The 24,379-nt window shown below is 40.3% G+C and overlaps 1 protein-coding gene across 4 annotated transcripts; it reads left to right on the plus strand.

The window, feature by feature from the left end:
• Nucleotides 1–312: 312 nt before the first annotated feature.
• Nucleotides 313–24,361, plus strand: lpin2 (lipin 2). 4 transcript variants are annotated; one of them, XM_067606267.1, is made up of 20 exons: nt 313–489; nt 7,091–7,291; nt 9,622–9,717; nt 10,924–11,288; nt 11,373–11,480; nt 11,580–11,706; nt 11,802–12,135; nt 12,234–12,333; nt 12,521–12,708; nt 13,234–13,327; nt 13,991–14,060; nt 14,168–14,260; nt 14,421–14,503; nt 15,038–15,185; nt 15,625–15,773; nt 17,768–17,854; nt 18,399–18,551; nt 19,668–19,782; nt 20,536–20,639; nt 21,403–24,361. In XM_067606267.1, exons 2-20 carry the CDS (start codon nt 7,100–7,102, stop codon nt 21,545–21,547), a joined length of 2,751 nt encoding a protein of 916 aa, XP_067462368.1. In that variant the 5' UTR covers nt 313–489; nt 7,091–7,099; the 3' UTR covers nt 21,548–24,361. The 4 variants fall into 4 exon arrangements, with proteins under 4 accessions (XP_067462368.1, XP_067462366.1, XP_067462367.1 ...); XM_067606265.1 differs by lacking the exon at nt 313–489 and adding an exon at nt 4,014–4,525; XM_067606266.1 differs by lacking the exon at nt 313–489 and adding an exon at nt 4,014–4,525 and having other exon boundaries at nt 10,927–11,288.
• Nucleotides 24,362–24,379: the final 18 nt, after the last annotated feature.

Genomic DNA, 24,379 nt, shown 5'->3' on the forward strand with positions numbered 1-24,379 from the left:
TGAAGTTAAAGTATAAAATAGAATAAAATAGAAATATACAAGTAAAGTACAAGTCTCTCAAAATTGTACTTGAGTACAGCACTTGAGTAAATGTATTTATTAGTTTCCACCACTGTTTAATTGCACCTGTGCATTTCCTACTTTGACATGTGTGCTGCTGTGAAAAAGGTTTACAGCTGTCAATAAATATCATCCAATAAAGTCGTGCTAAAAGGAATAAATGGAAGTTCGACCATAAACTGGAGTAATGTGACCCTGGGTATTATTACTGACATACTGGCAGCAGCTGTGTGAGTGTGCAGCCACTGTGCGGCTCCCTGTCCCATCAACTTCAGCTCGCTGTTTCCAGCCACACCAGCAGTCAGCCACGGTGGTCCAGGGACGGACACGTCAGGAGGCTTTAGAGGAGTTTCACGGGCAAAGATATGGGGACTCACTGAAGACATACAACATCCCTCATCGGCAGCATCCCGCTGAAGTAACCGAAAGGTAAATCGTAAGCTACTGGATGATTTTAACCCTTCTCACACATAGCTGTTCGCCGCTGCCTGTGATACAAAATGCATATCTCTTGAGTCTACCGTCAGCTAATGTTAGCTAGCCTGTAAGCTAGCTGACGTATTTTAGCCTACGAATGATTCATTTAACTCAGAGACATATAAGCAACCAGATTTGAAATTAATTTAACCGTCTACAAATTAACGTGACGGCTTTTCATTGAAACCGGCGACGTAGCGATAGAGGGGACTCTCGCCTGTTACCGTTTCACCGTTTGCTGTTAACGGTAATGTAAACGCCACGGCTAGCTGAGGGTTAACTAACTGGCTGTAACAGCTCAGCTAGCAGAGACCCATTCATTTATTTCTCGGTCTACTCTTCTCTGCTCCGTCGATTATGGTTTGGAAAAACAAGCATTACGGCCCATAATAATGACAAGTTATGTTTTCGTTTTAGCTTTCTGTTCGTTTCACTGTTATTTCCTCAATTTCAGTTCATGTAGCTTAACGTAAGAGCGGTGGTGGAAAGTAGCTAATTACGTTAGATTTACTCAAGTCTTGTACTTATGTACAATTTTGAGATACTTGTACTTTACTTGAGTAACGTTATTTCCATTTTATGCTAGCTTATACTTCCACTCTACATTTCAGAGGAAAGTATTGTACTTGCTACTCCACTAACTTAGTTACATTTATTTGACAGCATTATTTACTTCTCAGATGAAGATTTTACACAATGGATAATATAACAAGGTTTTAAAATACAACATATTGTTAACGATTAAACCAGTGGTTTCCAACCTTTTTGGCTTTCATCCTCTTACATAAAGCAGTGTGTAGTCGGGGTCACATTTCAGATGTTTATGAGTTGTTAACAGCTCCACCAAATAGTGATTTTTCCCTCTAAACTTCTCACATGGTTTCATTTCAATAAATGTTCAACTGATCCAATATTTCACCAAAAATCAAAGATTAGAGAAAAAACTGAAAACAGATTTGTGTATCTTTGTGTGTCTTTTCTTCTTTCCTCTCCCATGAATCATCTCACGACCCCTCAGATTTATCTGGTGACCCTTTGGATGGGCCTGGCCTCTAAGTTGGGAACCACTGGACTAAACTAGCTAACTGTATATAAAGTAGTTCAAACTAGCTCCACCTCCAGCAGCTACAACAGTAACATGCTGCTCTAACACTGATGCTTCAGTATTAATAATCTAGTGATGTCATATATAATAATATAACAGTCAGGGATGAAATGAATACTTTTACTTTAATACTTTTAAGTACGTATTGCTGCTAATACATATGTACTTTTACTCAAGCGGGTTTTTTCATGCAGGACTTTTACTTGTAATGGAGTATTTTTACATTGCTGTATTGGTACTTAAGTAAAGGATATAAATACTTCTTTCACCACTGCGTTCGAGCGCTTGTGTAATGGTGACATCCCATTAAGCAAGCACTATGGTATTGTTAGCTTTAACCTCTGGATTAGCATTTTTAGCCTCAACAGCTAAGGCTAACATTAAATGTGTGTGATATGCTTGGATTTGGCTAGCTTGCATTTTGTGTTAATTCACATTTTTGTAGTTCGCTACAGACGTCTGTGTTGGCAAACATTGCTGCCATCTTGCCAAACTAACAAATCACCTTCCTATGTGTGTGGTGTTTCACAATACCAGTAAACTAGTGTTAGAACTTCTTCACTTCAAGTGAGATAAAAACCTTTTTCAGTCCATTTTATGTAAATGTGTAAAGCGAGATAATCCCACACTGATACTGTGTCACTTAATCAGTGACACCTCACAGTCTATCACTAAACTGTTATCCAAGGTAACATTACAGTACTCAGATAAGTTGCCATGACATCACCCTCAACAGTACTGTACATTTTAACTCATCTGAACTCACTTTATTTCATGCAGTAACATAGTGAAATACCACACCCCTCTCATTTTCATCAATCTTCAGTTTTTGTAGAAACTGTGAGAGGTGTTGATTCAATATTGTTTGACCTGCAAGCTAATTGCTTTAGTTTTGGTTTTTACTCAAAACAAAGTGAGTTTGAGTCGGATTTGAACTCAGAAATCATGAGCCCATACTTGCTTTTTATAAATTTACTGCAGCAGATGAAGACTGGATAAATAATGGATTTGTTGTACATTTTTAACCTTTTAGAAAAAAAACACACTATAAATAGAACTTTTGACTTCCTCTTTCTCACAGGGTGTAGCCTCGATCTTACGTGGGCAAATTACTATTAGGTTTTGGCTATTACTGCGATGACTGTCCCCAAATTCAAAGCAAACAGCAATTTTGGCACTTGGCTGAAAATAGGACATGGAATTGAATTATTCATTCAAGAATTCCTATGAAAAAACAGTGTTTTTCTTACACTGCACAATGTGTTAAAACGCCTCTCTTTTCTGTCTGTGCTCATGGTTGTCACGGTTGGTTTAACACACGTGTTAAGTAGGCTCATGTTGGTGCAGTTTGGTGTAATCTAATATTTGAAAGTGTGTAACGTGAACCATTTGTGGTCTGGTTGGCCAGTGCAGTCAGTCAGTACTGATTCTTTTGTCGCCCAGTCAAAGCAAATTGTACATTGGATCTTTCCAGATGTAAACCGTAATTATGTAGTTAGAGTAGGTATGACCATGATACTCACATGCTTTGTCTTGTCATTTTTAATTGGTACATGCATGGAGTTTTTAAGGTCAAGGACTTTCTTTGTTGATAATTGCTTTGTGTGTTTAGTTACTGCTACTGTTAACTCAGCATATAAGTGGTACTTTTCTTTTTAAAACTCCTAAAATCATCTCTGAAAGTAAACTATTTATATATTTTCCATGGCTCTTGTCAAATCTGTGAACACAGAGCAGATCGTGGGCTGGCTCAGGGGGAGGATGAACCCAACAGCCTTCAGCTCAGTGGGCCTGCATGTTTTCTTTGATAATGTTTACAAAGGGTTTAGCAGATGGGGCACCAGGGATGGAAGAGCCTCATACATTATGTGTATCTTAGGCTTTCACTCAGGAGCTAAACCAGGCATGAGGATGCTGGAAGCCATACCACACAGAACCTCCTGATGACAAAAACGTGGTTGAATTTGGACTACAGTCTCATGAGTGTACCCGCTCTATCTGTATTAAGTGCACAAATGGCACTGATGCCTAAAATTTGCACCTGGGCTAATTTTAGTGAGCTGGAGTGATATTTAATGTGAACGAATCCTTGCAGAGGTTATACCCTCTACAGAACTTTCACCTGTTTAGTTTTGCTTTCACGTGTCCAGGACGTCAAAAAGTTTCAGGGTAATGACCAACAAAAAAATCAATAAGTCCATTGTGCTGAATATCCCATTGGTTGACTCCTGCAGCCAACGAATGTCACAATCTCCCTCCTGTTTTGATTAGTCATGCATAATAACAAGCACACGCAGCAACGATTGTATCGTACATGTGACTGTGTGTGCCAGAACATCACGCCGCAGAGTTTTTTTTCCCTGAGCTTGCCCTCCTTATCAGGGAAAAAACATTGCCTAGCCCTTCACAGAAATTAGCCATCCCTTATCAGTCATACACCGCCACCTTGAAGGGGCCATCCCATTGGTTGAACCTGTAGTGTTCTGTCAGCTGACTGGATGAGCAGAAATGCACATCCTGCAAAGAATAACCAAGAAGAACACTGACAAAGTTTATGACGGTGTTGCATAATTACCACTGGCGTCATATCACGGTGTACTGCTGTTTACCTCTGGGGAGGTTATTCCAAGGTGATAAGGTGGGGAGTATTTTAGATTGGATCCAGGATGGCAGCCAGACATTATCATCATAATCTGTGGGAGAAAAACATTGGTCCCAGTGGAGTATCCTGAGTTAGGAAAAGTGAGAGCTCGTGCTCCACTAACAGTGATGAAAAGACAAAGATCCTGGGGGGACAGGGAGCATCTGGAAAGCAACACAGAAGACACCACAGACAACAGTGAGCAGGATGACTCTCCGTCTCTGAAGTCCTCCTGGTCCTTGGTGAGTCAGTGTTGACAGGTTTCTTAATTGGTCACAGCTTTGGCCTGAAGCTGGAGGGTCAACTACAGCATTAGTCATCCCGTATTGTTTGGTTTGGTGGGTTTGCCTGGCTCATTGGCCTATTGTTTGACCACAGTGACTCAGGTGGATGATGTGAGTTTAAGAGCTTCACACAATACTGTTTTTTTAGGGATTAAAGTTAGACAGTGAAAGAAATTAAATGCTTATTGAGTATCTCAATTTTATAAACAGTTAGGCCAAGATGCCTGCATTTCCCTGTCAGATGTTGTAATTATTTCATATCCAAAATACCAAGCCTGTCCTCTTTTTAATTTGTAGTTTTTGGTCTGGCAATATAGCTACTTGTGTGTCCTACTTCTGAATTGACACTGACAGGAGGAAAAGACAATGGGTAGCAGCAGGTAGCAGGTCGGTTGGTTGGTCCTTCACTTTTGGAATCACTTGTTGATCCTTTTGTCTAGCACCATCATCAGGATAAATTTAATTTTGTCCAATACTTACATTTGTTTAGTTTTTTTTGTTTTTTTTTTTGCTTTGTACTGTTTGTTGTTGTGCTGTTGTATGTTTTGATTATGGGGGACTATGAATGCAAATTAGCTTTGAGCCAACTCTGGTGCAGTGCATCTTTAATGTTTAAAGCTGCACACTGTCCCAATCAATAAATCAAATCAATTTATGACCTTATACCTGAAAAACTCATTACATTCCCATCAGATGCAGTTGTACTTGTTGTTGATGTTCAGTGCTAGTTAGCAAATGCTAAAACAGTACACTAAGATGTGAACAGAGTTCATCATGCTAGCATCATCACTGTGAGCATGTTAGCGTGCTGAGGTGAACTTTTCGGTCAAGAACAACCTCCCAGAGCTGCTAGCATGGCTGTAGATTCTTAGTCTTGTTTATGTTTCAGACCATGTTTGATTTTATTGGTCCCTCAGAGATTATTCCATCTATGTTTTGCAGTTTTATCTCCATGGTTGATATTTGAGTGATTTTATGTGTATCAGTCAACAGTACACTGTAAATAAACCCCCCATATTTAAGTTTAAAGTAGGTAGGTTTCAGGTATCATCTATGCATTGAACTAAAACATTTGATTGGAAAAACAAGACAACACAAAATGTGGATCTATTTTCACATTTGCTGTCTATAGGCCCACTAATTTTATTGTGGACTAAAAATGCTAAATACAAATCCCTACCTAACCTTTTAAATGCTTAAACGTTCTTAGTCAGATTAATAAACTGGTTGTTTTGCTGTAGATTATGGTGTGTGATTGTGATTTTTTTTTTTCCATCCAGCTTCAGTTCAAGTGTGGGGTGAAGTTCTTAAAAAGAATTGAGAGCTTCTTGTTGTTGACAGAAGGCCTTCTATGAAATCATCTAAACCATTTTACAGCCTTTTTAGCAGTCATCTCACAATGGTGGCTGTTTGATTTCCATGATATTTGCCTCTCCGTGTGTCGATAAATGGTGCAAAATAGTCTCAGTAGCCTGCATATATGAATATTTTTACTACTATCTAATCAATAGCATACTCTTTCGGGGGAAAAAAATATCATGGCAGAGTTTCCCCGCGTACCAAGATGCCACCATTGCACAGATGCCTCTATTCTCTCCCCCTACCCCCCACTGCTCTCATAGCTAGACTCTGAACAAAAGGTCAGTGTGAGATAGGAGCATTTCAGGTTACATAAACCCAATGAAGTCAGTAGGGGTAATGTGTTTACAAACCCCACTAAACTAGACCCTGACCTGAGCAAACCAAAATCATGTTTGCTAAAGCAGCAGCAGTTTTGTGAACTCTGTGTCACAGTGCACAAGTGACAGCAAATAATCTAGCTCAGTAAATTCAGTGAAGAGGCCACAGAAAGGCTGGGGAGGTTTGTGTGATTATGTATGATTAGCCTAGGCCTGGCTGTGATTTTCTCTCTGATTCAGCAGCTTTGATAGATTGCTTGTAAAAGAGTTTGTATGTCCCAAGTGACAAAGAAGTGCTTTGAGAAAATGCATAAAATTACAGCCACAGAACTATGGCTTTTTAGTATTGTATTTGATATACTTAGCAGAGGCTTATGAATGTAAACAGGAAGTCAGCTGCCTCCATGGCAGTGGGAACTCTGTGTGAGGTTGTCTCTACTCATTGTTTCAGCCCAGCCGTCAGCTCCCTTCTCAGATGTTGCTCTTGTGGGACAGCGGCCAGTGACATGGGACTAACAGTGGCACTCTGGCAGTCTGTATGCAGGTCAGGAGATAACAGATACCACAGGGCAGCCAGTCAGGCAGTGAGGGGAGAAGAGAGATGAAAGCAAAGGACAAATGAGACAACCCGAGTGACAGGAAAAGGATAGTTAAAAGAAGAGACAACGGTGGATTGGAGTGTAAGGGGGAAAACTTAGGCAATAGAAGTGAAATCAAGTGGAAAAACTTTGAGATTCCACAACTTGTAGGGGCCAAATCTGTCTCCTCTAGTGGACTCTTGCTGAACCCTCATCCTGTCTTTCCTTTAACACAGCTAATCCTTTTGTTTTTGTCCCCCCTCCAGGCGGACACCATGAACTACGTGGGCCAGCTGGCAGGTCAGGTGCTGGTAACGGTCAAAGAACTGTATAAGGGTATTAATCAAGCCACGTTGTCCGGTTGCATCGATGTTGTGGTTGTCCGCCAGAGAGATGGCACCTACCAGTGCTCACCATTCCACGTGCGCTTTGGCAAGCTGGGTGTGCTGCGCTCCAAGGAGAAAGTGGTGGGTTAAAATAATTTATCTTTCTTCTTCTCTCTCCTTTACCTATGTTAACGTCATGTAAATATTTAAACTCTTATGGGCTCAATAAAAACGTCCATGATCTACATTAGGAAATTTTCTTACTGCATATTTGAGAGAAGACTACCTTGTGTTTGCCAACTACGAAACTTGTTTTTCTTTAAAGAGGCAGGCCTTTTTCTCACAATGTGTAATTTTAATTAATATTTTGAATTCTCATACAGTCTGATCACTCCTCAAGAGAACTTAAACATTAGTTACTTAAAATAATTGACCAGACAACTATGTTTTACGTTACTGAAGTCTTAACTTCAAGGACATACACGTCAATGGTCTGCCTACAGGTGTTTTCACATATTTGTTTGATTGTACCACTTTTCAGGACTGTGCAGGCATGTAGAAAATGCACTTTATTGACATCATTGAGATTGGCAGCCCGATTGATTCCCTGCATTGCTTTGCTCAATGTCAACCAGAGCAGGCGTCCAATCAGTCAGGTCAACTGTAAACACCTGTGTGGGAATGCAAGTTCATCTAGAAAAAAATCTTGTGTTTCTGTTTCTCTGTCAAGCAGCTGCACTTTATTTCAGTTCTGATTTCATTAATAAGTTATAAATAGACAGCTTGGGTCATATGTGTGCCTCACTGAACACAAGTTGCCCCATTTACCAGTCTGGTAGGAGTTTAATAGAAGCTTGCATTTGTATCAAGATAACCTTATTTTTATGTGAGTTGATCAGTTTATATAAATATAAAATGATATAACATGGTAGTCAGTCAGTAGCCTAATTGGTAATACATGATACATATTATTTTACCACCACATTGCTCTATTCTTAGAACAGTAATGGTGAGCTATGACTTGAAGAAAGCTTATTTACTTGCTTGTGGACCAGAGGGGGTGATGATTCGTGGGGGATTGACACTGTCTCACCACCTACCCAGAATGCTGATGGGCTTCAGAGGGAGGAATGAATGAGTGGTTCCTATGGCAACAGCTCTACAACTTGAATGTGTGGGAGGGGGAGGAAACGTGAAGAAGAAGAAGGCCTCAGCAAGGGCTGTTGTGTAACAGTTGCATGTGTCCCTGAGATCACTTATCAGATCCCCAAGGGATGCTGCTAAATATATTTATTAGAAATTACTGGAGCAAAAAAAAAAAAAATCATTTGATTTTTTTGGATTTTTAAAAATACATGTCAGGAACAGAGTGGGAAACTGTAGTTGCCAGCCAAATACTAATTAAATTTTGGCTGTGGCTGGTGTGTCTGTCCCCCTGCACTAGTCACTTTGGATGACAACCAGGAATGTTTTTAAAGTACTTTTTGATTCTAAAAACATTTGGGATAATAACTCAACTGAGCTATGCATAGACAGTTCTTTTCTGCTTTCTTTTACTCCACTTTTTTGTTATTCTAGTCAGAACTGAACATGAGCTTTGAAGCTACTATTCCTTTATTTTGAGCATTGTCCTGCATCTATTGCCACCAGTTTCCAGTAATCCTGTAGACTGTGTAGATTCAGCCACTCCAGTGAATGTAACCTGTCACTAACTGTGAAAGGTTGAAGAGGACCCTCATTTATTCTGGCTCATTATTAATTGGGCATTGAAATTCCCAGCCATCACACACCACACATAAATTCCCCTTAGCAACCCTGAGGGGGTGAAATTAAATCTCGAGGCTGGCTGAGAAACCACATTGGCAGTAAAGGACATCAGCAAAAGGAAAGATACAACATAGCAGATCACGAGAGGGGGGAAAAAAACAGATTATGTTGGTTGCCGTATTGATAATTTGGTTTCAGGTTGTCAGACTGGGCAGTGCACTTGTAAGTCAAAGTCTGCCTCCTCCTTACTCATCTGTAGTCACTGCCAGACGTGACCTGGTTTTGCTTTTGAGGTGTCAAGTTTCTGAATAGCCTCAGGTCCACTGGAGGTTCGCCTGGCGGTCATGAATGGCCCTGTTCTATTGGCAGGCTCCACAGAATGCAAGCCCAGAGGACCCATACTCTTATTAGGTTTTGTAAAGCCTTGGGAGAAAGATGGGCTTTATGTAGCTATCGTACAGGCCCTCTATAAAGCTTGTTGGAAGTATAAAAGAAAACCTAATTTGTTTCTAAATTACTTTAAAAAAAGCCAAGTGAGATTCGCACAAATCAATGTATATATGTGCTGATTTGACAGCATATAGGCTATGCAAGCTAGTAAACACCATTTTCAGTGTCCTCCTAATAGCCAGTACTTCACAATTGTTCACATTGGTCCAGAGGTGTCAGCTTGTAATTCTTTTTTCTTTTTTTCTTTTTTTCAGATCGACATCGAAGTGAATGGAGAGCCTGTAGAGCTGCACATGAAACTTGGAGACAATGGCGAGGCCTTTTTTGTCCAGGAGGCTGAGCAGCAGAATGTAAGCATCTAACTGACTACATAGATAGATAAAGACTCTTTTTGGAAAACCATTTAGAAAAATACAATAATTATTCTTATGTTTTTAGATTGATAACCAAAAAATGAAAGCATTTCTCCTTTCTCACTGAAGTTAAGTGAATCAGTATATACAGTATTTTGTGAAATCTATCATAGTTTTTTGAAACATCTTTGTAGGTTTCTAATTTGTTGTAGTATTTGTCAAGCAGAGACTTGCAATCTTAATGATTTATTTGAGGAACATGCTGTACACATATTTGGGAAAATATATTATACCAGATTCATCATTGTTTGTGTACACAGGATACCAGAAAGACTCTCAGGATCTCAAGATGTTTTTCCCCCTAAAGCAATATTACAGTCATTATAATCCACAGCAATCATGAGGAACAAGTGTAGGGCATGTTTGTGTGTGGGAATAATTACTCTACTGTTAGGCCGTATTCAGACCTAATCAGGTGGTGTGGTGAAAACGTCAGTCCTCCCTTTCATTTGAAAGAGTCAACTTCTGGAGAAACACAACCTGATGTCACGCTGCGGTGGCCAATCACAGCCATTGATCAGACTTAGCAGAGCTGTAAAATCCTTCCATGAGGGAGGTAAAAAATGTTACTTGGAGGAGGGGAGGACATTTGTCTTCATTTGATAACGTTAAAAGTAAAGTTAGACTTTGCTGTCGGCTTCCCAACTAATTTTAAAAAGGCTGAGAGAAAAAGAGGGAGAGAGAGAGAGGGAGAGCTGAGAGCACCAGGGAGTGAGAGAGAGCAATGGTGGTCCGAGTGAGCTAGAGAGTGAATGAAGAAAAGGAGTGGTGGTAACAAGAAAGCCGGTGAATCAGATCAATAAAACGTTATCTTCTCATTGTTTCACAGCGGTTACGTTCTAGAGCACAAATAAACATGCTCACACCCCCACACACCTCTGCTCAACCCTGCAGTGGTGCATCACATCGCCTGATTTAGTCTGAATGGCCTTATGCACTTGCTACATTTGACAGATGACCTATTGCTCAAGCTTGCTAGAGTCACATTGTGACAGCTCAGCAACAACCCTGTTCTGCTGGACTAGTCATAGATCTAGTCATAGCCTTACTCTGCTGAATCTAGTGATATGTATTTGCTGCTTTGTTTTACACTTAAAATGTATCCTGAGCTGTATGTTTTTGCATTCTTGCCTGGTCTTTTAGCAGATTGTCCCTGCCCACTTGGCCACCTCACCAATCCCCACTGAAAGTCACCTGTTCTGGATCTCAGAGGTGGAGCACAGGGCACCAAAAGATTTGGAAGATGACCCCGCTGACCGAGAGGATCCACCTGAGCCTCCTGCTCCCAGTACCGTGGCTACAAAAAAGAAGAAGAGACGGAAGAAGAAGCACAAAGGAGACCCCCGAAGAGAGGAGCTGACCCCACCCATGTCAGTCACTACTGGTAATGCTATTGCTGCTAACGCACCTGCTGCTACGACTGCTGCTATGTCCAGCACTGGGCAAAATGAGGAGATCTTTGAGATGGACCTGAGCTCTGATGAGGATATTGCAGCACATGTCTCGAGGTAGGTTCAGGGTCAGTGCTTGTTTGCTTAACCAAGGTCAATTTAAAGGAAGATTAATTAATGAATGTGTATTTCTTGATTCAGGTCACCTTCAGTGACCACAATGCGAGACATTGACCCCAAATTACCTGCAGCCAGGCCCAACCTTGATGGTTATCCGCTGTCAGATGGAGATTGGCGTGCAGATGACAGGTATTATTGATTAGAACATGGGTCCATTTGCAAAGGTGTGACATAGACACCTAAATAGACTCCTATTGATTGTTTGCATTTCTTTATCTGTCCCTTTAGTCATGGCTTGTCTCAGGCTTTTTCCCCAAAGAGTGACTCTGAACTGGTGGTGAGGCCCTCAGAGAGTTTGCTCAGAGCTGAGTCCCACATGCAGTGGACCTGGGGAGAATTTCCAGAAACAACCAGGGTAAGCACTTCTCTTTACAAACACTCATGAGGACATAGTTGTCAGTATACTCTTATCTTACTCTCTTTTTTTCCCCCCTGATACCCAATATCCAGATCACCAAAAAAGAGAAACCAGAACTACTAAAAACAGTGACCATCACCCCTTCAGAGAGCACTCACTTCCGCGTAATCCTCAGTTCTGAGGCCATGGAGACTGAGAGTGAGATCGAAAAGGAAGACGGCGCCTCCTCAGTGTGTACCATTGTCAAGCCACAGCCACGCACCCCTATCACCACTGTAACACCTGTAAATCCTCTCACATCTGTCAGCACTGCTACTGCTCTGAGTCCTGTAAGCCCCATAGAGCCTCTGGATGTCCTGCCCTCCAATATGGTGACCTCCACCCCCTCCAACAGCCAACAGAGCGATTCACCCTCTAAAAAGAAAGGTACGTTTGGTGATTGTCAATTGGCTCATTCTGAGGCAAGTCTTGGTTAGCACTAGTGATAATTGTACATTAACTGATAATTCTGTTGTCGAATGCAGGTGTCCCAAAGAGGAGCCAGCATCAGGGTCCTGAGGATATCTACCTTGATGACCTGAATGTACTTGAACCTGATGTTGCTGCACGATATTTTCCTAAGAGGTTAGATTATGAAAGAGGCACCTAATTGCTTGACCTCTTTTAATTAAAAACAGAAAGTCTATTTTAAAACTGAATATAAGTAGGGGAAAAAAAACTCCTCTAAAATAACCTTGAAAGACATAGACCAGTATAATGATGTGTTGTACTCTGTATTCCTTTGTGACATGGTCTGTTTTTGTTGCTCCAGTGAGTCTGAAGCAGCCACTAAGCACTGGATGGAATCGGAGATGCGCTCTGGTTCACAGTCTCCACAGTCGGTGGGAAGTGCAGCAGCTGACAGCGGGACAGAGTGTCTTTCTGATTCAGCTAGCGACCTCCCTGATGTCACTCTTTCTCTGTGTGGAGGCCTCACAGAGAACGCTGAAATATCCAAAGGTACATCAGAATGGCACTCATAAAAAATGTAGCCTAAAGTGCATTTTTGTGCAAGATAGAAAGTTAACCCCAATCAGTAGAGACATACTGCTAAAATTCTTTTTTTTGTATAACTGAAAACGCTCCCTACTGAATAAGCTGCATAAGAAGACGTCTAGCCACTGTTGATAGAGGCTCTTTTCTATTTAAAAAAAACAGTCAGCTCCGTCTGTTTGATGGCAAATGCTTGTTACCACATTTCCCTTTTTTAAGGCCACATGTGCCTCGTTTTTACTAGCGTTGAATCCCAACAGAACTGTTCTCTCTTGTGTCTCAACCACTCTGTCTTCCTCTTTTCATATGTGTTGATAAATGATTAAAAAAAAACACTATTTTTTAAGTGTTACTTGGAAAACCTCAGCTGCTGCGGGAGCTGTAACAAAAACTTTCCTGACCTTTCCATGTGTCTTATAGTGAGATGTTATGGCTTACTATGACTGGCCTTTTCATCTGCTGTCTTTAATTAATGTTCTTCTCTCCTTGCAGAAAAGTTCATGGAGCATATCATCACCTATCATGAATTTGCTGAAAATCCAGCAATTATAGATAACCCCAACCTGGTAGTAAAGATAGGAAATAGGTAAGTAAACGTTTTAATTTCACAAGTGAAATGTACAAAAAAGACGTTTTAAAGGGGATATATTGTAGAAAGGGAGATGTCCATTTCTTTTTTGATTATAAAGCAGGTCTAGGTGCTATATAAATACTGTGAAAATGTCAAAATTCTCAGTGCTCTGAGAAATGCACACAACCCTTATCAGAAATTGTGTCTTTAAACGAGCCATTTGGACTTCCGTAAGGTTGTGATGTCGCAACAATACGCTCAGCATTTCTCCTACCATTGCCTACGTTATTTACCTAATTTATGTGCACTTATTTCATTTCAGCTCAGTGTGAGGGTCTCCATTGCGTTTTGTTGTCATTTATGGTCATGCTAGTTTCTCTCCTCTGCACTCCGTGTGCTACACAGTCATTTCCTGTTGGTTGGCCTGGGCATGCGTCACTCAGAAACAGTCAGCCAATCAGAAGAGAGGGGCATAGAGCAGACACATAACAGCCCATTTCAGGCTGAGTGAGACAGAGGGGCTATATCCATGGCTTGTACAGCTGCTTTTTGACCATAAAAACATGCAAATGTTTGTAAATAGACCACAACAATTAAAATATTAAATTTGGAAAGGGGCAGAATATGATCTCTTCAAGTACATGGTCAATATTGGTTCTCAACTGTCTATGTTTTCAGATATTATAACTGGGCACTAGCTGCACCCTTGATTCTCAGTCTACAAGCGTTTCAGAAGAATTTACCAAAGGTAATTGGAATTTTGTTTTCGCATTGTCTTCTATATGTTGCCATTAGATGTGGATAAATTGGCATCTAGCTCACTGTTCACTATCTTTGTCTTCTTGTTTATCATAGGCTACAGAGGAGGCCTGGGTGAAGGAGAAAATGCCAAAGAAGTCAGGCCGCTGGTGGTTCTGGCGGAAAAGGGCGGATAGTACAATCAAGCAGGTGTGCACATGTCATGATATGTACAAACATGAGGACACAGCTTGTGCTACAAAATAAACCACCATAATTTTTGTAAAAGTCACAACTATATGTACAGTGTTGCTTTTATATCTGCTTGCCTGATTGTGTTGCTTGTCTTGGGATTTCTTAATTTTTCCAGTCAGAGACTAAGCTTGAAACAAAGGAGGAGTCTAATTTGGAGGAGGAAGGACCCTCCATATCTCAGGAGAAGCTGGTCTTACCGTAAGTGTTACCAAGTGTTTATTGATCCTGTGTCATGTGGAGTGAATTCAGTGACATACTGAACCCCTGGCATTGCATTGAAAGGAAATCCACAGCTTCATAAATCCACGGTTTCATGATAGCTCTGCACAATCACATTATATTGCCAGACAAAGAATGGAGTCAGCCAACAGTCAGGTGCTTTCCCAGGGTTATAAGGCAGGAGCTCTGAGTATATAAAACACTCACCAAATTTTTAGCACAGTAGTTGTTGACTAATGCTTATCTGATATAGCTTGTTTGTTTTGACGTAATTAAGCTGTTAAGATAAGTTTCAAACAGTGATTCACATGGAGAAAATTATGTTGTCTACTGAGCATAACACAGTTCATAGACAAGGATAATAAAAATACATTTTCTTTGACATGTCCAATTAAATGTAGTTGGCAGTTTTATTACTAAGCAGCTCTTGGTATACATCATATTAAGTCCCAAAGCCTTACATTTTGATTAAGAAACGAAGGTGGTTTGATAACTGTTGTTGTTTCTCTGTAGGCCTAAAGCACGAGACTCATCTAGCGATGAAGAGGGCAAGGAGGTTAGCGCTGCATCCTGTCAAGAGAGACTGCAGCCAATTGATGGTCAGCATCACCCCAGCCCACACACTTACAGGAAGTCACTACGCCTCTCTTCTGATCAGATAGTAAGTACATTCTTACATGTTGTCCTTCCTCAAAATCATCTACCCTACTTCTTAGAAAGGAAGCATTAACTCTGTAATAACTTTGTAATATTCCATATTTTATTAACTTGTACTTTTATTAGACGGTTTAATTTTCAAATGATGATCTGGCTTGGTTTTCATAATGGAAGATTGAACAGTTTCATATTGCAGTGAAGAATATACATTGGGACTTTTACTTGTCAAAGGGTTTATTTATAGCTAGCCAGCTCCCCCTGCTGGCTAGCTATGGATTGCATAGTGTTTGCCCTAATAGTAGTCTGTAGGGGGCTCTGAAGACCTTTACATTTTCATTGTGCTGTGGAAAAACAAATCATACAGTCACTGTTTGAACACATTAGTGAATAAAATTGTGAGACTGTGCCTCCAGATGGCTTCACTGTTTTCTTTGTGTTACCAGGCCAGTCTGAAACTGAAGGAGGGGCCTAATGATGTGACATTTAGCATCACCACACAATACCAGGGCACATGCCGCTGTGAAGGCACCATCTACCTGTGGAACTGGGATGACAGAGTCATTATCTCTGACATTGACGGCACCATCACCAAGTACGTCCCTCTAAGTCACTCACAACCCTTCATAACTCATACAGTGAGGTATTACTGAGCATTCGTGCCTCTCTACAGAGCACATACATGTACACGTAAATACTGAACAACAATTTCTGGGAGCAAACTGACTTTGTGAGGTGAGGGTAAAACAGTTCTGGCGTCTGATACTGTACCGTAAAATAAATCACCCTTATATTGTTCAGGGCTCATTGATTATCCACCAATGCATGGGAACTTTGCTCTTTCAACTGCGTATGATAACAGCTGCTTGTATTATACTGTATTAATAGATAACAAAGACTGATTAGACATGTATATGAGGAGTAATCTTTTCCTTATACACATCTCTTGTAGAAGCATTCTTCATCTATTATTATTTATTGTTTAATGGATATCTAATTTTAGATCAATAGTCAAATGACGCAAAAGTACCTGAACCACACCAGTCTCAGATCATGATCTGCAAGCCTCCGTATTGCAAGAAAGGGAATAATTCATGTATTAGTGACACAGCTTCTGTAGCAGTGCAATGTTACAGTCCTGTGTGCCTATAAATAGCGCACATGCTGTGAAATAAGCTTCCTTATATGATGATGAGTATGATCACAGGTGCAGGCCAGCAGGTGAATGAAGTTGTATTAACTTTAACATTGTATAGGTTTGATCATCTACATCTATCAAAGGAAGGAATCTCTGTCTGTGTGTCTGTATGTGTGCGTGTCCTTCGCGTATCTCTTTAACCGTTCATCCGATCAACTCCACACTTGGCAGGTGCATTGCTGTGGAACAAACGGAGTGCAGTGTAGAACTTGGTGCAATTTGGACACGCAGCACGATTAATATTAATAAATTTAAACTCTGAATAAACAAGCAATCAACCGCTCCTCTCTGCCGTGATGGGGCGGGGCTTCTGGGCTTCATGATCAGAGCTATACATCCCTGCCATGAGAGAGCGGGGGGGACGACGTCTTCATTTGATAAAGTTAAAAGTTAGGCTTTGTTGTGGGTTTCCCGACTCATTTTAAAAAGTGCACGAGCGAGTGACAGAGAGACAGACTGGAAAGCTTTCTATAAGAAAGAGAAAGCCTGTGAATGAGAAATTCAGTGTTGAAGTCTCTGTCTGGATTAAAACCATTTATTAAATTATTAAATGTATTAAATCCTTATCGTTTTAATTGATACGTTTGTCAATTTATACATATACATGTGGTTCTCGAGAAATAATAAGCAATTGCCCTGTTCCAAACAGGCACATTTTGAACGGGCATTACACTAGTGTAGAGTTAAATGACAGAAAACAAGGAGGATGATAAATGAGTTTTAGAGATCATTTCATTTCCCTTTACATGGATATTTTCTGAGCAGCTTCATTGCCATGTTCAAATCTTTCTCAAATAGCAGATGATAATGAAGTCCATAATCTTGTTCTATTTATGTTAAGCTTTTTAATTAGCTTAAAGCTAGCTCCATCTCTTCTGACACAAAATTAATGTCTGCTGCTTTCCTTACGCCCACTCTGTGAGGCTCAAAGGTGGTCAACATCAAACAGGTCCAGATTGACTTGAGCTTATTATCTCTGTGACCCTTTAGTCCAACCTATGACATGTGGCTTTCTTTGAGTAACAGGGCGAAGAGCATGGGGGGCTATAATGAGCCCATTTACATTTCAGTCTGTAAGCACACACAGCCATAAGCTCAGGTTGAGACAGTGCCTCCCCCATGGGCCTGTAATCCTCATTAGCGGAGAACAGTCCATAATATTCTCTATTTATGATGAAATGATAAAGTAGTTATGGTGCTTTATGTGACCTCCTTTGAACAGCCTGTACTACCGATCTTCCATGTTTTCTTTCACGCACTTTCTTTCTCACGCTCTCACATTGTACATCTGTTACATTTTTGGAGCCTGGTTCTTAGTAATGTAACTGACAGATGGGGGAATTCCTCTCTTTATGTCAGTAATATTTACATGTATTTGTTTAATATTTTAGGTCAGATGTGTTTGGACAGATCTTGCCACAGCTGGGGAAGGACTGGACCCACCAGGGCATTGCCAAACTCTACCACTCAGTAGCTGAGTAAGTGCAGGACGACACTGATTAATTACAGAGGAAAGATGAATGGTCAGTCAGTGGTTTGCACTGTCTGGGTTTGATTTTCCAATTTCCCACTGCAGAGTTGATATTTTTGCCCAGTGTTTGTGTGGGTTGCTTTGAGGTGGATGACTCAGTAAGTTTAACTATAATCAAGTAAAAAATTATGAAACTCCTATGTCATTATTTCACCACTATCGTCATTGTATTTTCTTCCAGGGGTTTAAAAACTTTGTGTTAAATCTGCAGTGAAAATCTGAACTTGTCTTCACTTCTTTAGTCACGCAGAGAATAGAAAATTTAATACACACAGTAGGAAATAGGCTCTAGTGAGCATGGGTAATAATGGTTCCTAATGATCTCTCCTCAGTAAAAGATTCATTGAATCGGTATGATTTCTGCACATTATGAAAGTAACCAATATAGCTGATATAATTAAAGTGCTATTCTTAGTAGCTGCTAATGATGGTCATGATATTAAACTCTATTGGAACAAGTGTTAATGAGCACTGCTCTCCTCGTTCGGCAGGAATGGCTACAAGTTCTTGTACTGCTCAGCGCGGGCTATTGGCATGGCGGACATGACAAGGGGTTACCTGCAGTGGGTCAACGATGGAGGCACCATCCTGCCCCGGGGACCTCTCATGCTGTCTCCCAGCAGCCTCTTCTCTGCCTTCCACAGGTACAAGGAGTATACACACTTTCAGTGTCTTAAAACCAAATACCAGAGTCATCGCATAAATTCAATACTCAGTATCCCAAAATCCTGTTTTTGTCTTCCTTCAAACTTAAATCCTTTTTATCTTAATTTCACATGAAATATGTCCAGGTGTGTCAAAATCCTCCTCACTCTTCAAAACCTCATTCATTATTATGATCATTTTATATGATGAGGTTGTTACAGCTACAGAAAACTCATGTAAATAACTGTAAATAATAAAGATGTTGGTTGCCCTGCCATCAGCTCCTAGAAACATACTCATATTTTTTATCATTAATTCCAACGTGTCACCTCTTGATGTGTGATTGACAGGTAATTAGCTACAGTAGGTGGACTTGTGAGAATGGCAACTTGTCAGTTTCTGTGTAGTGTTATTATAGGAGAGAGCTGTCTTTTTTTTTTTTTAGCTTATTCTAAGTGAGTTTACACTGAGCATTTTAAAAATCAATGAAAAAATATTGATCTCAGTAAACAAGATTTTAGATGTTTCCATTGTTTGCATTTCCGGAGCTCAGCAAATGTTTTCCAAATAAACTGTGAAATGGCAGTGATATCAACATCAAGTTAATTAAACAGCTGTAACACTACACACATTGTTTCAGCCGTAGCTTGGGGTGGACATTAATGTCAATGGCTTGTTGGTATCACTAAAGTATTGAACCATCTCCCTTCCTCTAAATAGGCAGACACACACACACAGAAAACAGGCTTTGTAATGCCACATATTCATGAAACATAGTTAAAGCCTCAGTTTTATTCATGCTCTGTCTACTTTTGGCACAAATAAATAAACTTTCCATCCAGTTACCTGCTCTGCTGTTTAATTATACAGGGTGGCAGTGGGCTTTTTCTGTTACTGTCACTGCTGAACATCACAGTTAACATGTAACCATAGCAACCTGCACAGTTTTTTTTTTGTGTGTGATCTCTTTAGAGAACTGAAACCTCCATCCAGAATATTCAAATTTCCTGTAACTTAATCCAAGATTAAGAACAAGTATTTAAGTTAACTCTCCATAGTTTGACCCGCGGTAAGGACACACATGTGTTGCTCTAATCAAACTGTCTTTGCTTCAGGGAAGTCATCGAGAAGAAACCGGAGATCTTCAAGATTGAATGCCTTACTGACATCAAGAATCTGTTCCAGCATAACAAGCAGCCATTCTACGCCGCTTTTGGGAATAGAACTAATGTGAGTTAATGGATTTTTGAAGATGTCAGACTTCCAGACATTAAAGAGGCCGCTTTTACATGTCAGAGAGCTGCTTTTTCCAGAAGCCGATGTAGTCATGATGTATCGTAAGATCAACGTGACACTTTGGCTATCAATTAGCAGACAAAAACATATGAAATCAGTATTGGGCTGAACCTGAGCTGAGGTCACTGGCGGAATATGATCCCATGTGACTTCATCCGTGGAAGGGGAGCTCAAGCTGGGCACAGTGTCCCGTCTTCAGCTGCATAAACACCAACACCCAGATGAAGTATTGGGACAGCCATCTAACAACCTTTTGTCTGTCTGTGACGCTAGCCAGAGAAAACAAAAAAAATAAAATAACACACACAAACACACACAAACAGTCTTGCACTTGATCACCAAAACATTCACTCTCGAAATATTACCATTACGTGCATTAGGTGGAACACAAACAGGAAATTTGTGGTTAATGTTATTAACGTGCTTATGCCGGATTGTATCAGTGTGTATTATGCATGAGAACTACTTTCTGAAAATTACATAATCAAGTGAGTTCTCTTCTCAGATGTGTTTAAAAGGTCCAGTCAGTTTTTAATATATAAATTACGGGTATATTAACATACTGTATGTTAGAAGAAAAATCAGCATTTGGTGTGTTTAAACAAATTATATTTAAAAATATAAGCTTGTTTTGTGCTTATTAACATATTATAGAAAAATATTGACTGTTAATGTCTCTCTGTACAGGATGTGTTTGCCTATAAGGAGGTGGGAGTTCCAGTGTGCAGGATCTTCACAGTCAACCCCAAGGGAGAGCTGATCCAGGAGCAGACAAAGGGCAACAAGTCCTCGTGAGTACATTCACTTACTGGTCCTGTCTGTTTCACTGTAAAGAACAAGACATTGATACCATCAGAATTACTGACAAACCCACAGAGAATTATCCCCTGACGCAGCAGTTCCCCTTCGCTCTATGAGGCGATTAAGCATCTTTCGGGTCATTGTTTTGGTTTTACCGAACTGTTTTGATTCACTCTCACCGCTCTCATCCACCCTGTTTCAAGCCAGAGGCAGCAACAAAGCTAAAAGCTGATAAACCCACTATACACTTCCTGCTCAACATCAAAGGGCGGACAGTTTGCAACTAGCTGTTGAACATAGTAGAGCGTTTAGCCGCTAATGAGCCAGATATTTCCCTCAGGAGATGACGGAGACCAAACCAGCTACGAGGAGAGTGAATATTGGACTGAAACAAGACTTCTAACAAAAGCCAACGTTGCTGCATGTCTGATGGATGTATAAATAGGCAACTCTTTGCTAACACATTCACCATAATAACTTTGTGAGGTCACAATACTGTGTGTCAGTATTGTGTTTGCACAGCTTGTTGTGCTGCCCCCAAGAGGCTAAAAAAATCAGTAAATGCGGCTTTAAGTTTTACTTTCTTGCAACCTTTTTAAGAATTTGATTTTGTCCATGCTTGATCACTTACTAGCTACAAATAACTGCCATGTTTTGGTGTTTTAACTGTTAGTGCTTGCTGTTCTCTGACTCTCTGTCTTCACTTTCTTTATCTCTCATTCTGTCTTTCTGTCCCTGTCTTTTCCTCCATAGTTACGGCAGGCTTAGTGAGCTGGTGGAGCATGTGTTCCCTCTTTTGAGCAAAGAGCAGAATGAGGCCTTTGTCATGCCAGAGTACAGCTCTTTCTGTTATTGGAGACAGCCCATACCAGACATCAACCCTGATGAACTGCTGTAATCCAGCACACATGGACACTCAGGTATACATATGCATGTATACACACATGGAGCGGGCACTTGAATGCATCTGCAAAGAAACACATGGACTGGAACCCCATCTTCCCCCTGTAATACTCCCAACCGATGCAAACACAGAAACTCACACGGCTCTACAAAAGTAACAGGAATGTGAGCATAAACACAGAAAAAGCTAGTAAACTGTAATTTTAGATGAGTGGATGTTTTCTCCAGAACAGTAAATCCTGGTGAATAATCCCTGGGAGACAAAAGACTAATCACCACCTAAACTATTGGCCCAGCAGACACTCTTTAGTCCCCACCACTGTACAGGGATAAAGATCTTTTTCTCTCTCTAACTTCTAGCAAAGAGGATGGTCTGCATTTACCATCAAGAGAGCGACTGAAGCCCCACGCGAGGCATTAGCCTTTAGCACTATACTCTGAGCTCTTAGCCAGAATGCACTAAAGCCGGGCAGAAGGAAAAGACATCGTTTTCAGGAGTAAGGACGTTTTCTGAACATCCTTAACAAATGAAGTGTTCAAAGCTGAAAAGACACACTGTTCATTAAAACAAGACAGGCACTAGTCATGTGCCGAATATATTTTGCTGTGGATGCTAAGTTTGCCTAAATTTGGTAGCCAGCCTTTAATTGGAGGCTTTATTCTGTTCTAACAAAATAAGTAAAAATCGTGATAGTGGCTGCCAAATAGTGACTATAAACTTTCTAGGATCCTGCTGTAGGAAAGGGTGTTTTCAGTTTTTTATGTGTACTCACTGTGGTGACGAGTTCACTGCTGGTGGAGGCGCGAACATATTTCCGATGGTCACTTTCTCCCTGTAGTTAATATCATACTGAATGAGTCATGTTTGGTATTTAATATTCAAGGTCATGCCTGGGATTTACTTTCGCCAACAAGTATGTGATGATGCACAGTTAGGTTTGACTTTAAAAAAAACAAAAAAAACCAAGAAAATGAAGCAGCTTCATGCTATATTGTCTCGCTGTTATTTTAATATGTTTATTCTGTTATTCAAGCTTTGGCGAATCAAGTGTGTTTTGTTAACAATGCAGTCATTATTTATGATAATTGATATGTTAAATTATTGATTTCTATCGTGATGCCTTTGCTTGTCTGAAAATGTAATTTATCACCAATGAAATGTGGAAATACTTCAAATCGGTATTTTGTATGCTTGGTCACAGGTTAACATGCACTTAACAGTAACTGCTAAGCCTTGTACGATTTTTTTTTTTTTTTTTTTTTTTTTTTTTCACACCGATCTATATTCCTTGCTTTACACATTCCTGAACCTCAGACTCCACAGCTTTAGTATTAAAATATGTGTAAATGTCAAAGATAATGCTTGAGTTGGAACAGTGGAGATAAGCAGATCTGAGAAGAGCTTAAAATGAAGAATTTTGGTTTGCGAAGTCCTCTGTACGGCTACGTGTGTGTGCGCGTGTGCGTGCGTGTGTGTGTGTGTGTGCATACATAATCACTGAGTGCTGCTGCTGTTGTGGTGAAAGGATCTTGCACCCTTTGCTCATGTTCCCTCAGTGGCTTTACCAAGACTTATCCAACGCACTTTGTCTAAGCTGCACTCGGAAGACGCGGGCTTTACACCTCAGCACACCTCTCGCCCACATGCACTTCATTTCAAGGTCTTTGTCGACGGAAGACCGGAGTATGCAATTGAATGCAGGATGAAAAGTTCTAGTTTTACCTCTTTGTTGTGTGAGTGACACCGCAGACGATTCAACGTAGGTGTTTGTTGGTTGCAAGGCAAAATGTGGGGATTAAAAACAAAATCATGTTTATTTAGGGATATGAAGTTAGCATCAGAGCTAGCCCTTAGCCTCTGTGTGTTTGTGCACGCATGTGGTGTGTGTGTGTGCGTGTGTGTGTGTGTGTGTGTATATGAGGGACAGAAAAAAGACTGAAACCATGCCTCATGACCTGAGGAAGAGCCATTGGGTCTTGTTTTGAGATAAACAGGAAATACTTGACTGTTTGCAGGAAGCTTTTTGAAGTGCTTCACCGGCATTACAGCATGTGTGTTGTGAGCAGATGTGCCACTCCACTGACACGGATCAGACCTCCAGCACAAGTGTAACAGTAACATGGTAGTATGTGCTAGGGAGGACTTAAAAAACCAGGTGAGACTTGACGGACAAAAAGCACAATTTACGATGACAGCTGTATCCAGATTGTCACTTATAGTCGTCATTATTTCGCCGAAGTGTTTCCGCGTTCACTCTGTAGCTCAGATTTTTTTGTAATGACTAAAATGCGTGTTTTGCTTTGATTCGTTTGCTTGTTCTCTAAGACGTTTGGTGAAGTCAAATAGATATATCTTCTAATTAACTAAATGAATTCCATTCTTTCTATGAAAGTAAAGCATCTTGTGTGGAAAGATCACACTTCATCCTCTATGATCGTGGGATATGTGGTATATAATATTGTTTGTTCTCATTCAACTGCTGTGGAAAATGATCCAGTTTATGTGCTGATCATCACATTCTTCTGTCTTTGATGCCTTTTTGTTTTATTATTTCTCTTATAAAGTGTATGACCTTTTGTGGGATTGTGTTTGTTTTGTTCTGTTTGGAGGTTAATGCTTGCTATGTGATTGTGTCTGACCAACAGAAATACTTTAAGTGTATGCTGTGTTGATTTGTATAGAAATGTGGTTTAAAGTATGTTTAAAGAACAAAATCCAATGTAAGAAGAAAAAAAAAATACAGGCCTAATGAAGCTAACAAAGTGTGGCTTGTGGTCATATTTGTATGAAATAAAGTTTCTAACTGAATACATACTGTGTGTGCTA

The sequence above is a fragment of the Thunnus thynnus genome, chromosome 12 (assembly GCF_963924715.1).
Source record: "Thunnus thynnus chromosome 12, fThuThy2.1, whole genome shotgun sequence".
Lineage (NCBI taxonomy): Eukaryota > Metazoa > Chordata > Actinopteri > Scombriformes > Scombridae > Thunnus > Thunnus thynnus.